A 15005-nucleotide genomic window follows, 5' to 3' on the forward strand; every position below is an offset into this window, starting at 1 on the left:
TTTCAATGATGGATTATATGCCGAGACACCAAACATAAGAAGATGGTCCACCACCTGGGTGGTATTAAATTGTCTACACATTTCAAATTGGTTTGTTTATAATCATAGTGTACATAGAGTAAAACTGTTATCATATCTAAAAAACAGGTTATAGTCGCACACTGTAGCTATCACATGTGGGTGACATGCCACCAGGTCAATGAGTACAAGGATTTGCAGGTTACTATGCAGAATTGTTCAGCCACTGACCATTACATAAAGATATACTTCCATCAGCATGTAATAGCTGTACTGTGAAAATGTACCCTTGTAGTTATAGGGACATAAAGCCATGTTTTACCCACACAATTCAGCGTAATAATGCTACTGTGGCCCTGGACTAAAAGACGTGCAACTACTGAAGTATTCATTGCTAGATTTTCAATAGATGTCCTACTATATGAGTTTTTACCTTATTGGTGGCGCAACAACCAACATATAGACCTCATACACTACAGTTGCAGTTAATGAACTCAATGAATAAATAGGATTAATTGACACCAGCAGACATAAAATTTACATGATTACTTACTATAGGGGTAATGGGAACACCATTCCCTAATGTGTTTTTTTTTACTGATTTTATATTCGTCACTAAAGTTAGAGTAATTAGTACATTGTTCAACTATATTGGTTGTCGAATTAAGCATGCATGGCTTCTAACACCATAAGGCTAGATGTGTACATATTTCTTCACTCTTGGTGTATAAAGCAGACTGAAACTGAGCAAATTTAATTGTGGTGACCGAGGGGTCTGCAAGATGTTTTATGAAAGGCTAGCGGGTGTTGTGGTACTGCTGTGGCACTTGTCATGGGGCCTGAGTGGTAAGCTAGCTTTCGCAGGGTACCAACAAACACTCAGAGAATACAAGCAGTTAACCCATTTCTACAGTGTGTTGGTGGGTGACATCAAGCACAAGGAGTCTGAGAAAAACTGGAAAACTTTTACTTTACTTGAAAGTTCTTTAAAGGAGAAGTCCTGTGAAAGTGAAATCGAGAGAAAGTCAGGTGGGTTCGGGAAAACAATAAACCCAGGGGAATGAAGTGAGTTAGCTAAGTCTCTGATAGTCTGAGAGAGGGAAGGGTGCCAAAAAAAACGCCTCCAACAAGCAGATGGCAGAAGTGTAAGTACAAAAACACAGACTTACAGTTAACTTATTACAGTTCATTAGCCTATGCTTGCTGTCACTGAAAAGAAACCTTTGAGAAATACACTGAAATGCCGTTAGTTGTACACACAATATACAGGTTACCCCAAAGACTCTGAATAAAGATGGAGACAGTGCCGACCTACACATATTTGCTATCAGTAACAAATAATATGGGATTCTGGGACACTGTATATTCACCTGTAAGTGCTGCCTTAATATCCCTCATTTCTAGTATAGTGACATAATTATATTCTATGAGAGACATAATCCTCCACAATGCTGGTTTGACACATGGTAGTTTTTTTTAGAAAACTGTCATACAGTCTTTGTACAAAAAAACAGAAGTGAATCCAACAGGAAAAATGTAGTACAGGTACTCCATTTATATTTTCCATATTTTGTTTCCCCTTCTAGCTTTGAAAAACCGTAATTGCAGTTGTCCAAAAAAAAAAAGTGTGAAACCAGCATTAATCCAATCCATTAGTACAACTGCTTTATACTGGGAGACAGAAGACCACAGGTCAAGTTCAGATGTGGAAAAACAGCGGCCGTTCTGGTGTGCGCGCACTCCAATTATCCATAGCACACAATGTAAAATATGTCCGTGAGCCGTGCTTTACATTGTGTGCCCAGTCTATTTTGTGTGGCCGCTGTTCACTGAATAGAATTGCATAGGGGGTTAATGTGATCAACCGCTGTGATTAAACAACGGCCGCTGTTGCAAACATGCAACAACGGCCGTTGTTTAATCAAAAAATTCATAGTGCGAATGAGGCCTAACAGTTTATGTATTTAAAAAAAAAAACTGTACGAACCTCCTAACCTAGAGAAAAAAATTTAAAGTCTATTAGGCGTCTCACTACCCTGCAATTTGCTGTTTACTGCCCGTTTTTAGAGGGGTTGGCCACTTTATAGTAAAATTGCTCAGTGTACAATATTTGTAAGTGTACTCACTACATTTACTGACAGCAGTTCACTGTGTACCTCATAGAACTAAAATCAGACTACCCACCTCCAGGCTAGGCTGTTCAGCCCTGTAGTGAGTTTGTCCATACGATGGCTGACATGGAGGAACATGTGACCATGCACTGCCCCCAGTATCCACCATAGGCATATACAGGCTTAGTGGTGGACACTTGGTGACGGGCATGGTCACATGCACCTCCATGTCGGCCATCTTATGGACAGAATCAACACAGAGCAGGGCAGCCCAGCCTGGAGGACGGGAGTCTGATTTTAGCTCTATGTGGTAACCAGAAAGCTGTTGTCAGTAAGTGCAGTGAGTACACTTACTACTACTGAACAATGTTCATATAAAAAGGCCAACCTCTTTAAGTCCATCTCTTTTAAGGGACATATTACATGGTCTGTTATTGCTCGCTTCCTCCTCGTTCCTCGCTTGCTGTCTGTGCTATTACACGCACAGACATCGAGCAATGTGGAGCAGGCAGGGGCTGCAGTTAGCTGTGGGAGGGGCTTCCCCGATGATCCTAAGATCACCACGGTGGACCATTGAAGAGCAAGGTGGTGTGGTCTTCTGCTGCCACTCCTATTAGGCAGAGTGACAGGCAGCAGACCGTCACTGTTGTTATCATTTTAATAGAACATGTTAAAAGATATTGCGCTTGTCGGCTGATCGTTGTCTTTTGACATGACCTATTATACCAAACAATTATTGTCTGGAACAGTCAAGTTTAGCTGATAATTGTTTGGTGTAATAGGGACCTAACAGTCAGATGGATCATAGAAAGTGGGGGGTGGAACTCAGCAAATGCTATATTCAGGAGACGTGGAGAGCATGTCTGAGCCTACAATCTATGCGTCTACTGAGTACCTATTCTAAAGGGTTAATCTAACAAACGTGCATTTTTTTAATGATGGGTATGCTTTAAATACAATAGTAGGTGCATCTTCTGTATACTATCATTGAAAGCAAAGCAGTTTGTATTTTCGTGATTGTGTACTCTAAGATACTCAACTGAGTTTGTGGAGGGGGGGGGGATGCAAGGACATATATGCAGTCACATAAGTAGACATCTATAAATATATTATACATCATTTACGTCTGCACAGGCCACGATAACAAAGCAGTGGTATGAATCGTTAAGAGAATTTATTTTTTTACCAACAATGACTCCTACCATATGCACACGGAGTTTCTAGTATAGTCTACCTAATAATTGTAAAAGCAATGCTTAGAACGATTTCCATTTCTAAGAAGAACAAATGTAATTAACCTCTACATCTCTGACCCTATAGTGCAATGGTTTCAAATGCACCTTCTAATAAATGCAGATTATGGTGGGAGAACAAGTTAATGGAACTGAAGAGCCCACAAATGTCACTAGATGTCAGGAAAATGAACAGACTCTGGCAATAAAAGAAATATTGTCAGGTGATGCATATAAAGGGGTACACTTTAAATTGAATGTTTCACCTTTATTTCTTTTTTTAATTATTAGAACCAGATATTATATCTGATTGTAATTTTTTTAAATGTCATTTTTTGCACATTGTTATGGGTGCAGCCACATTGCCACATCTTCTGTTCTGCCTCGTTAACTGCATTTTTAGATATGCTTTAAAGCAGCCCAATGAACATAGGGAGAAACAGGCGAGAGAAGAGAAGAGATTCATAGGCATCCCCTATGACCTGTACCGAGGTCATTGTACAGGGAGGGGGAGCTGTTACCATCACTTCTTGTAATTTGAGTGATACTGCTAAAAGGTGTCACTGTAGTTAGAACTTATAAAATCTAAATCAGCAGTAGATGTGAAATAAAGCAAGTTTGCAATTTACATTCATTATTTCTTTTTTTAGTCATCATGGGAAATACAACATTTCCTGTTTTCTGACTCTTTTTTTCTCAAAAAACAAAAAAATGGCAGAAAACAAGAAGTCCTGTGTTTCCCAGGCCATCTGAGCGCTCACAGAGAGAAGGCAGTTATGTAATTGATGGACATATTGAGCCGTACACGCCAGAATTGTTTAGTCTCTGTGTTTAGTCTCTTTTTTCAACCAGCACAGTCAGAAAATCTAATATCTGGACATTGGACCTTGGTAAGTTCAGCTTTGTTTTACAGCATGATAACAACAACAACAAAAATAATGAATGTATATTGTAAACTTGCTTTATATATGTTGATTTATATTTTGAAAGTTATAAGAACAGTGACACTTAAAACCCTCTACAGAATGGAAATTGTTGGCTAAATTGTAGACTCAATTCCAATATTAAAAACTGCAGGATTTCAGGATGATTTTTAAATATAAATAGCAAAATGGAAATTAAAAAAAAATTTCAACATTATTTAAAAAAAATATATGTTTAACATAACATTTCACTCTTCAATGAATTGTGTTATACAAATTATAGATTTGTTTTTATTCCTAGAATGTTAACAGAACATGAATTTAAGAGATCAACGGTTTATGAAAATGAACAGCTCATAGAGAACCTACCACACTGAGTAGAAGTAGGGCATATATTATTTTTGCAAAATTATTTTTGCAGAAAAGCATATTTAGCATATTGTAAAGCGTTAAATACCTGCTCACTTAATGTTTATGAAGGCAGCCCCACTCAATGACTGACATAATGACTGACTAGAAATAAACATTTAGCAGGTTCAAACCGTATATGCATGGGCATATGTACTGTATTTTCCGGCGTATAAGGTGACTGGGGGGTATAAGGCGACCCCTGACTTTTAAGAAGATTGTCAGTGGTTTGCCTTATACGCCGCAAAATGCTGCTCGGCTGTTCGGAAGAGCTTCAGGGGATCCCTGATGCAGGCAGTGTACGTCACACTGCCTGTGTCGGGAACGGGCCAGGAGACACACAGAGGCAAGGAACGGGCCCCAGGTGATATAACAGGTTTTTTTTTATAATGGTCGCCCCATACGGTGGGGATGCGGCCATTTTTGAGCGACCATACCCGGCGTTTAAGACGACCCCCGACTTCTAAGAAGATTTTTCGGGGTTAAAAATTAGTCTTATACACCGGAAAATACGGTACTATTTCTTTGGTAACATTCTTGCAGTATATCTAGTATGGCAGTGGTACAGGCAATGTAATAGATATGTACAGTGTAATGGATATGTACATAGCACTATGATACAATTAAGTATAGGATCAAAGTTGTAGAGAAATCAATCATACCTAAGGATCAGAAAAAAAAAACTGATAAAGGCACCTAAACAGAAGTCTACTTAATTATAACAGAAAGCAACAATTTTTTTTATCCTTTTATTTTTTTAAGTAATGTATTTTACTCAGTTTCCATTAGTAGATGCATAAGAACCTGATGAACTGTTACAGAGAAACTGCATACAATAATTGTGCTACATGTGAGAAAAAAACCCTGCTTCCCACAAGATGCAGGTGTCCAGTCTATTGAACGTCGATTACTAAATGAGACAACGCTCGATATTCAATTATTTGATTTGTGAGCTACTGCACTACGTCTTGTCCCATAACTCTTTCCAGTTCACTGGCAGGTGGTACTGCCAGCGGGCTGGTATGGCAATGGGGACACCTGTAGCCCCTACATTTGCTAATTTGTTTTTAGTGGACCTAGAGGATGACCAGGTATTTCACATGCATAACCCCTTTGCCAAGTACATATCGTTACATTTGAGGTACATAGACAATATACTAGTAGTCTGGTCGGGGATTGAGTCGCAGTTCAGTCAGTTTGTAGAATATCTAAATACCAAAGATGTTAATATGCATTTCACGCACAATTTTGGGGGACATCATATAGAATTTGTATATGTGTCTTGCGGTAATCAAAATTAACTACTGGATATTACAGTTTTAGAAAATTTACAGCAATCCTTAACATGTTAAGGAAGCTGTCCCCATGGATTGCATTTAAAACAAATTAATAGTTCGGATGCTTCTTTTGAGCATCAGGCTAGAGGTCTCAGTGAATGACTGTTGGCACAAGGGTATCCTAAGTAGTGTATTGATCAGCCACTAAATAGGACAAGAAAACTGAAACAAGAACATTTACTTAAAGGTGCTAGGAGAAAGAGGAATGAGAATAGGTTCATGTTCACATTTAAACACAGTCCTTTGAATGTGATTAGAGCGGTCATATATCAAAGCTGGGATTTTTTGGGTGAGATAACACAGAAAAGACCCCGGATAGCCTTTAAAAGACGCAAGAATGTACGTGATAACTTGGTGAAGTGTAAAATATAACAACATGTCGAGAAACACTGGTTGGCAAAAAAAACTTTTGTAGGCAATTACAAATATAGGCATTGCAATCACTCTAATTCACTCACGTGGACAAGATTAGGAGGTCAGGAGTTTAGGGTTAATAAATTTATGACTTGTAGATCATTCAAGTGTACAAATTAACTCAACAAACATGTCCCTGTTTCATTGATTTCTGGTTAATGTTATTATAGAAACAGAAGTACATGAAAAAATAAAATTTTACCTACCTTTGATCTGATTGCCTTCCAGGTTGATGTTCTCGATACACTGAATTTTTGTCAGCTCGTCTGGGAATGTGTCAAGCTTATTTCTTGCTAAATTGATCATTTTGAGGTTACATAGAAGACCAGCCTCATGAGGGAGCTTTTCAAGAAAATTTCCTTCGATATTGAGTTCTGTGGAACAAAACAATAAGAATGTCAGGTCCATATATAACGAAAAATAAGAGGAATACATTTATCAATAAGATCAAATACTTTGGTATACATAATGGCCAGACAATGTGGTGAACATTAGCAGCTAACATAGAAATTATAGTGGTAAGACAAGCAGTGCACAAGTGTTTGGAAAAGTCAAAACCTTACTCAAAACTGACCAGCATGACATGGATATGTGCAAGTTTTTTTTAAAGATGAAAACTAAAATACATATTATAATGCACATATATTATACTATTACACAGACAGATATATTAAAAGGCACTATGTTCCTTCCTAATCTAACAGCTATTTTACAGTGTTTGCAGTTTGGAACACGAATTACAGCTGACAGATTCCCTTTAAGCGTGTGTGACCACTAGCATTGGATACATTAGGTGGACATTCTTAAAAGTTACTAAAACACAACACCATTCACACAAGGCAGAAGCATGTAGCTATGGCTAAAATTGCAAAAACACAAAAAAATGCAACAGCTCACCACTAATGGCAAGATGCAGACACAATATGCATATGAACATCGCTAAAAGAAGCCCCCCAACTGCGAAAAAAATCTCCTGTTTTGCAAATGGGGGGGGGGGGGGGACTGCCTCTACATAGTCATGCACTCCGCCCACCCAACCGAGAGCTTCATTATTTTTATTTTTTGTGTTTTTGTGTGCCTATAAAAAAAAACACCATAACAAGTATGTAACTGCAATATCTACATAAATGCACAAGTTCATTTTTCTTACATTAAGATGAAAGCTTTTTTTTTAATCTGATTACTTTGCACATTACAAGACAAGTGAAAAAAGGCTTTTCTTCACAGCTTTGTAACAATGAAAAGTTCTAATTATTTTTTTATTCAGTATTGACCTATCCCCTTCATGACCAAGGAACTTGTTTTTTCATTGTCTCCTTCCAAGTTCTATAACCTTATTTTCTAGTCGACATACCTATATGAGGGCTTGTTTATTGCGGGACAAGATGTACTTTGTATTGGCACCATTGTTAGGTACATATGACTTTTTTTCTGACTTGATAAATTACTATATATGTATTTAAATCTTATTTCATGAAACCACAGCTATAGAGAACAAACTGCATGGGCAATAGTAAAGATAGAAGATAGAAGACTTAAGTCATAAATATAATTCTGTATGACACACACCCCTCTCATAAATGGGTTGGGGTTACTCACGTAACTAATATCACCAAACCCTCAGGCACAAAGGCCGGGGTACAAAAAAAACCTTAACTAAACCCCCCCTACTAAAGTAACATATAGCTCTTATTAATCCAGTCTAAAAGTAAATGACTATATTAAAAAACACATGTCTTCTAGCACTAGTATAGATCAACTGTTGGTAAATAAGGAGATACACCTATCTTCCTACAATCCTGCCTCTTATGGTGCAGCCTGCAGTAACTGTAACACTAATAATTATAGTCACAGTGCTAGAATAGATGCTGTTTAAACCACTAGTATGAGAGAGGGCATACTAGTGGTTTTAACAGCATCTATTCTAGCAATGTGACTATAATTATTAGTGTTGCAGTTACTGCAGGATTGTAGGAAGATAGGTGTATCTCCTTATTTACCAACAGTTGATCTAAACTAGTGCTAGAGGACATGTGTTTTTTATATAGTGATTTACTTTTACAGGATTAAAAAAGGCTATATTTTACGTTAGTAGGGGGGGGTTAGTTAAGGGGGTTTTTGTACCCTGGGCCTTTGTGCCTGAGGGTTTGGTGATATAAATATAATTCTCCTCCCCCCTATAGGTTTAAGGCTGTGTTGACGTTATAAGAGACCGGTCATTCCATGACCCGGTCGGGTCACGGAACGTCTGGTGTCAGAAAAGATCATTACTAGGGGATTTGATCAAATCACTAAGGGATTTGATCAAATCCCGGAAAATGATAAAATGACCGCGCCATTCCATTATTTCAAATGTCTGACTCCTTTCAGGGAAATGATCGATCATTTACCCCTGCGACATAGAATTTGCTTACCCTATCGCCTATCTGCCCCCCCCCCAGCCTGTCCACTCTGCTCCCCGTCCGCCGCCTCTCTGCTCCCTGTTCCGCCCCACCCTGCGACATGCCTCCTGCACCCCCGGCCTGTCCGCTCTGCTCCCCCGTCTGCCCCAACGCTGCATGCCTGCAGAAAGGTGTGCCGCTCTGCTCCTCATCCGCCACCGGTCCCGTCTGCCCAGTCTCTATATGCCTGCCGAGGAGGCGTGCCACTGTGCTCCCCCGTCCGCCACTGCCGCCGTATGCCTGCCGGGAGTTCCCGTTCACCCCTGCCGTCATATGCCTGCTGAGTAGGTGTGCCACTCTGCTCCCCCATCCGCCTCCACTGCCAAACGTAGAGACGGACGACTCCTCGAACATTCATTCCATCATTTCCCTGAAAGGGGTCAGTGATTTGATAAAATCCCTAGGTAAATGATGCAACAGTGCGTTCATTTCATCATTTACCAGGATTTGATCAAATCCCTGGATTCTACCATTTCACTACCACATATACACTCCGGCCAGGATTCCTTAGAAGGCAGCACTATGTTCCGTAGTAATCACAGCCGTTATAACTACAGAACTAATGTAGTGGGAACATGGCCTAAGAGTGCCTTTGCACAGATTTTTGCCTTTACATTGATATCTGACAGATTTTTGAAGCCATAGCCAGTAACAGACTATAAACCCAGAAGAGGTCATAAAGGAAAGACTGAGATTTCTCCTCTTTCAAATCCATTCCTGGCTTTGGCTTCAAAAATCTGTCAGATAAATCTCTCTGTGTAAAGTCATCATTAGGGTCCTATTAGACAAAGTGATTTTTACGATGAGCGATTAAATATAAATGATCGCAAACGTGATTTTTTTATCATTAACCTGAAATCGTTAACCATATTACACAGAACGATAGTTATTAGTTACAATCGTTACAACGATCGTTACTACGATAGTTTACTCCATCTGATCCCAGCAAAAGAAAGAACAATGTGCAATTACACTGAAAGATTAGTGAACAAATGTGGAATTACAGCAAAAGAAAGTGGAATTACAGCGAATGCTTAACAATGATTTTAGGGTCAGATCTAAATCAACGATCAACGACACACAAATGATTATTCGATCATTGCCTGCAATTACACGGAATGATTACCGCGTAAATTTGAACAATATAACGATTTTACCTGGGTATAATCGTCCCGTGTAATGCTGCGTTTACACGTAACGAGCGAATTTGCGCGATAACGATCGAATTCTAACGATAATCGTACGTGTAAACGCAGCGAACGATCAAACTACGAACGAGAAATCGTTCATTTTGATCTTTCAACACGTTATCAAATCGTCGTTTGAAAAAAAATTGCCTATCGTTCCGTGTAAACAGTCATCGCGCGATAGTCCGGCCACCTGCCGCCCGCAGCCCCGCCCGGCCCCCCACTCGCAGCACGGCCCCCCGCTCATCCGCAGCCCCCTGCGCCAGCTCGATCGCCACCCCCGCCGCCGCTCTGATCGCTATCCCAGCTCTGATGGCCCCCCCCGCCGCCGCTCCGATCACAATCAGTGCTGCCTTGCATTGATTGGCTGAAGAGGGGAGCCGGGAATTTCAAACGGCTCCTCTTCAGCCAATCAGTGTTGCCTTGCATTGATTGGCTGAAGAAGGGAGCCGGGAATTTCAAACGGCTCCTCTTCAGCCAATCAGTGCTGAAGAGGAGCACTGATTGGCTGAAGAGGAGGCGTTTAAAAATTCCCGGCTCCCCTCTTCAGCCAATCAGTGTACTGAAGAGCGAAGCCGGGGATGTCGAAGACCTGCTACGCGGAGCAGGTAACGTATGCTCGCGGTGGGGGCGATCGGAGCAGCGGCGGTGGCGATCGGAGCGGCGGCGGAGGTGTCGATCAGAGCGGCGGCGGGGAGGGCGATCGGGCGGCGGGGGTGGCGATCAGAGCAGCGGCGGCGGGAGGTGGCGATCGGAGCGGCGGTGGCGATCGGGGTGGCAGGGGTGGCGATCAGAGCGGCAGCGGGGGTGGCGATCGGGGCGGCGCAGGGGGCTGCGGTTGACCGTGAGGCCGGGCTGCGAGCGGGGGGCCGGGCTGCGAGCGGGGGGCCAGGCTGCGCGCGGGGGGGGGCCGGGCTGCGGGCGCGCGATCGTAAAACGATTTTTCCGTACGATATATCGTACCGTCTAAACGCTGATCGTTATGAAAAAAAATTGTTACTCCGACATCGTTAATCCTGCGATCAGTCCAATTATCGTTTCATGTAAACGCAGCATAATAGTGCCCTTAATGCTTGCTGATTGCAGCAGCCTTTCAACAAGCTTTTTGTATACTGAGCACCCCAATGCTTAATCAAGCACTGCGCTCGACCAAGCATGCTCGCTATATTACATTTAGGGAACAATGAGGTGTGTACTGCCAGCTGCCATGTGCTAAATGATGCCCCAGGCAGAGTTGCTGCTAGGGAAAGAATACAGCAGCTGCTTCAGATTTACGGAGTGCACAGCAATAGTCTGCTGCGCACTAAAATCTTCTGCTCCAGCTTTGGATGGGGAACTGGCAGGGGTCCTGTGGGAGGAAACTAGGCAGGGTTGATGGGCTGTGACAGAAAGCTGAAAGTAATGCCTTCTGGGAATTGTACTACTGAACAACTGCTTGAAGTGTCACTGTCGTGAAATATTTTTTTTTGCAGAAATCAAGTCCAGGCGATTTTAAGAAACTTTGTAATTGGGTTTATTATCCAAAAAATGCATTTTTATCATGAAAAAGCAGTTTGAAGCTCTCCCCCCTGTCTTCATTGTTCTCCTATGGAGAGAGCTAAAGAAAAGACCAAAACAGGACAACAAAGAGTTAATCTACAAATCCCTCACGGGATATCTCTTGTGACAGTCACCAGTGACCTGTCTGAGCTCAGATTACAGCTGTCACCCAGCTCCGTGCCTGTAATCCTCTGTTATCTGCTTTCTGCTGCCGGCTAACTCCCTCCTTCCTCCTCCCCCCTCCCCTCTCCCTAGAGCAGACAGGGTATGACTCCTGCAACAAGTCACAATTTTCCGATTTTTTTGGAGTGGATGAAAAAGAGGAAGGAGGGGGGGACCTGGGAAAAGGCTTTTTACATGCAGATAATGGCAGATTTGGCTAATAAACCCAATTACAAAGTTTCTTAAAATCGCCTGGACTATTGATTTCTGCAACAACAAAAAAATACGACAGTGACTCTTTAACCAATAAGTAGTGAGAGAACATGGTAAGGGAGAGGATTACACACCCACAAAAAATTTCATAACTGGGGCAGACAGGAAAAAAATTCTATATTCTTTTGCAGCATGTGTATGTCTTGTTTGTATTTGTATGTCTTTGTGTTGTACTTCACATGATGTCAGAATACACCATTAGTTATAGAGTTTATAGCATACATTTCACAGAAAACCCTGTCAGTGGCCAGAGCCGCTCGCTCCATTGTGTGCTGTGGGGAGTTCTGATGCACTGATGCGGGTGTGCATCAGAACTCTATATACCAAACCAAAAAGAAGGTGGGATGATACCACCAAAAAACAAATGCAGGACCAAATGTAAGGAAATATATAATTTATCTTTTATTCACATATATGTAGAAAAATAATATACAAAATACTTTAAAAACAGTATAGGAGCTGATACATGAACAGATCCCCAGGAATTGGTGGTAGTAGATATACAACCACAATAAATATCCACAATACCAAAAATGTATACAGTAAATGGTGTTATTAATCTACATAGGCAGAGCACTGGACATTGGGCATATAGCTAAGTAATATTATATGAAGTGATATACAAAACAAATACAAATACAAAACCAATGTCTATAACCATAAATACTACCCATAGAAGTTGTCCTTAGTGCAATGACCACCATACCACTCACCCGACGCGCGTTTCGCGTATTAGCTTTATCGAGGGTAATAAAGCTAATACGCGAAACGCACGTCAGGTGAGTGGTATGGTGGTCATTGCACTAAGGACAACTTCTATGGGTAGTATTTATGGTTATAGACATTGGTTTTGTATTTGTATTTGTTTTGTATATCACTTCATATAATATTACTTAGCTATATGCCCAATGTCCAGTGCTCTGCCTATGTAGATTAATAACACTGTACACATATACTGTATACATTTTTGGTATTGTGGATATTTATTGTGTTTGTATATCTACTACCACCAATTCCTGGGGATCTGTTCATGTATCAGCTCCTATACTGTTTTTAAAGTATTTTGTATATTATTTTTCTACATATTTGTGAATAAAAGATAAATTATATATTTTCTTACATTTGGTCCTGCATTTGTTTTTTTGGTGGTATCATCCCACCTTCTTTTTGGTTTGGTATATAGGGTTTGCAAGAGGACCTGTTTATACATTTGGATCACATATAGGTATACATAGTGCATCAGAACTCTGCTGCACTAAAGATCATCTGAGACCAAAGATCATTCCGGCCGCAGCAGGACTTCACACAGCACACAATGAAGCAAGCGTCCAGAGCCGCTCGCTTCATTGTGTGAACTGACAGGTCTCTCTGCGGCCGAAATTCACTGAATTGCGGCCACAGAAAACTGACATGTCAGTTCTTTGCGGCGCCGTATGGGATTCCGGCCGGAGCGTATACGATGTGTATACACTCCGACCGGGATCCCATAGCAGTAAAGGCAGTGTTTCACACCGTACAAAGTACGGCCGTTGTTGCCATCGGCTGTACCTTTATGTAGTGTGAACATAGCCTTAGGGTGTATTTCACGTCAGTATATTTTTCACTCCACAAATTTGAGTCCGCCATTTTTTAACCCCCAATCCTCTAAAATTCCATCCGTATTTTTTGCTGATCCGCAAAAATTAAAAAGTATATTAAAATGTATAATAAATTAGTCACTATTTGCGGATTGCTGTTCCATATTTTTGCGAATTGCATCTGCAAAGTACGGTTCCCATAAGTTTCTATTCTGTGAAGTTTCTGTGAAAGAATTTCAGCACTGGGGTCTGGCCTTTTTTTGCGGCACGGATCACGGCCCTGTACACACCTTCGGATGTGTGAATGGGGGCCATTGAAATATACCAACCCTATTTTCTGTCTGCAATTGCGGATCTACAATTGCGGACGTGTGAATAGGGACTGAGTTCTGCGCTGACAAACTAAAAGCTCTATGTTTGCAAGCGGGTGATTTCATGTTTAGATCAGTAAATATATCTGCAGACAATGCTGTCAGAAAAGTAAATGCCCCATGGCCTCAATCTTGGAATATCAGCAGGATTCTATAATTTCCCAGTTTGGAAATAATGAACTATTCTTCATTTAATTTAAAATTTCCCATCCTACTATTAGAACAGACAGAAGATTGTGAAGAACACAAAACATATTGTTTTTAAGGAACACATATCACTGAGAAAAAACCTAAGGTAATATATAACCTGTAATAGGTTTATAATTGAAATGCTACAAACACATTCATCAAACAACACTGGAGATCTGGAGATCAACATCTTTATTCAACTAAATCTAAGCGTATTAAGCAGCCAGGGTACTGATGCTATTTCACAAAGAAGCAGGCTGACATTCACTGACATGCATTGCATCCTTATACACATATTCCTTTTCTCTCTCTGGAATGTTGTATAAGAGAACATCTCCATACAATAAGTCATTTTCATTGGTAAACACATTAGCAACTGCACTGAAGATGAGTCTCTTAACAGTTTAAGACTGTGAAGGAGTGAAATACTGCACCCATTCGATCAATAATCTATTCAATGTCATGTTCAGAAGCAACAGATTTGTTGCAGATTCTTCACTGGAAATCTGCAATGAGGCACTATGCCCTTTTCCAAAGCTTCTCAATATATTCTAATGAAGCCTCACAAGCATAAAACATAAAATTTATCTCCTGACTTTTAGCAAAACTGCACCTCAGCACCAACCGAGGAACCAGTCCTCACCAGTTAAGCCTTACAGTTTGTTAAGCATTATGTCACGGGGTTGGGGGAGATATATATAATTTGAGGCATTTTTAACTCCACTCTTTGAGCTTATTTAGGCAGCTTCAAATGCATAAAAATGTATTAAATGTTGCACAATGTATTATAAGGGTATATTCACACGGACGGGCTCGCAGCAAG

The 15005-nt window shown here is 40.7% G+C and overlaps 1 protein-coding gene across 2 annotated transcripts in view; it reads right to left on the reverse strand.

Moving 5' to 3' along the window:
* The window catches only part of LRRC20 (leucine rich repeat containing 20), a 394968-nt gene that overhangs the window by 202880 nt on the left and 177083 nt on the right, over positions 1 to 15005 (reverse strand). For both annotated transcript variants that reach the window (XM_069980552.1, XM_069980550.1), the window contains exon 4: positions 6650 to 6817. In XM_069980552.1, coding sequence (XP_069836653.1) covers positions 6650 to 6817 — 168 coding nt within the window. The remainder of the gene's footprint in view (positions 1 to 6649; positions 6818 to 15005) is intronic.

The sequence above is a fragment of the Dendropsophus ebraccatus genome, chromosome 8 (assembly GCF_027789765.1).
Source record: "Dendropsophus ebraccatus isolate aDenEbr1 chromosome 8, aDenEbr1.pat, whole genome shotgun sequence".
Taxonomy (NCBI): Eukaryota; Metazoa; Chordata; class Amphibia; order Anura; family Hylidae; genus Dendropsophus; species Dendropsophus ebraccatus.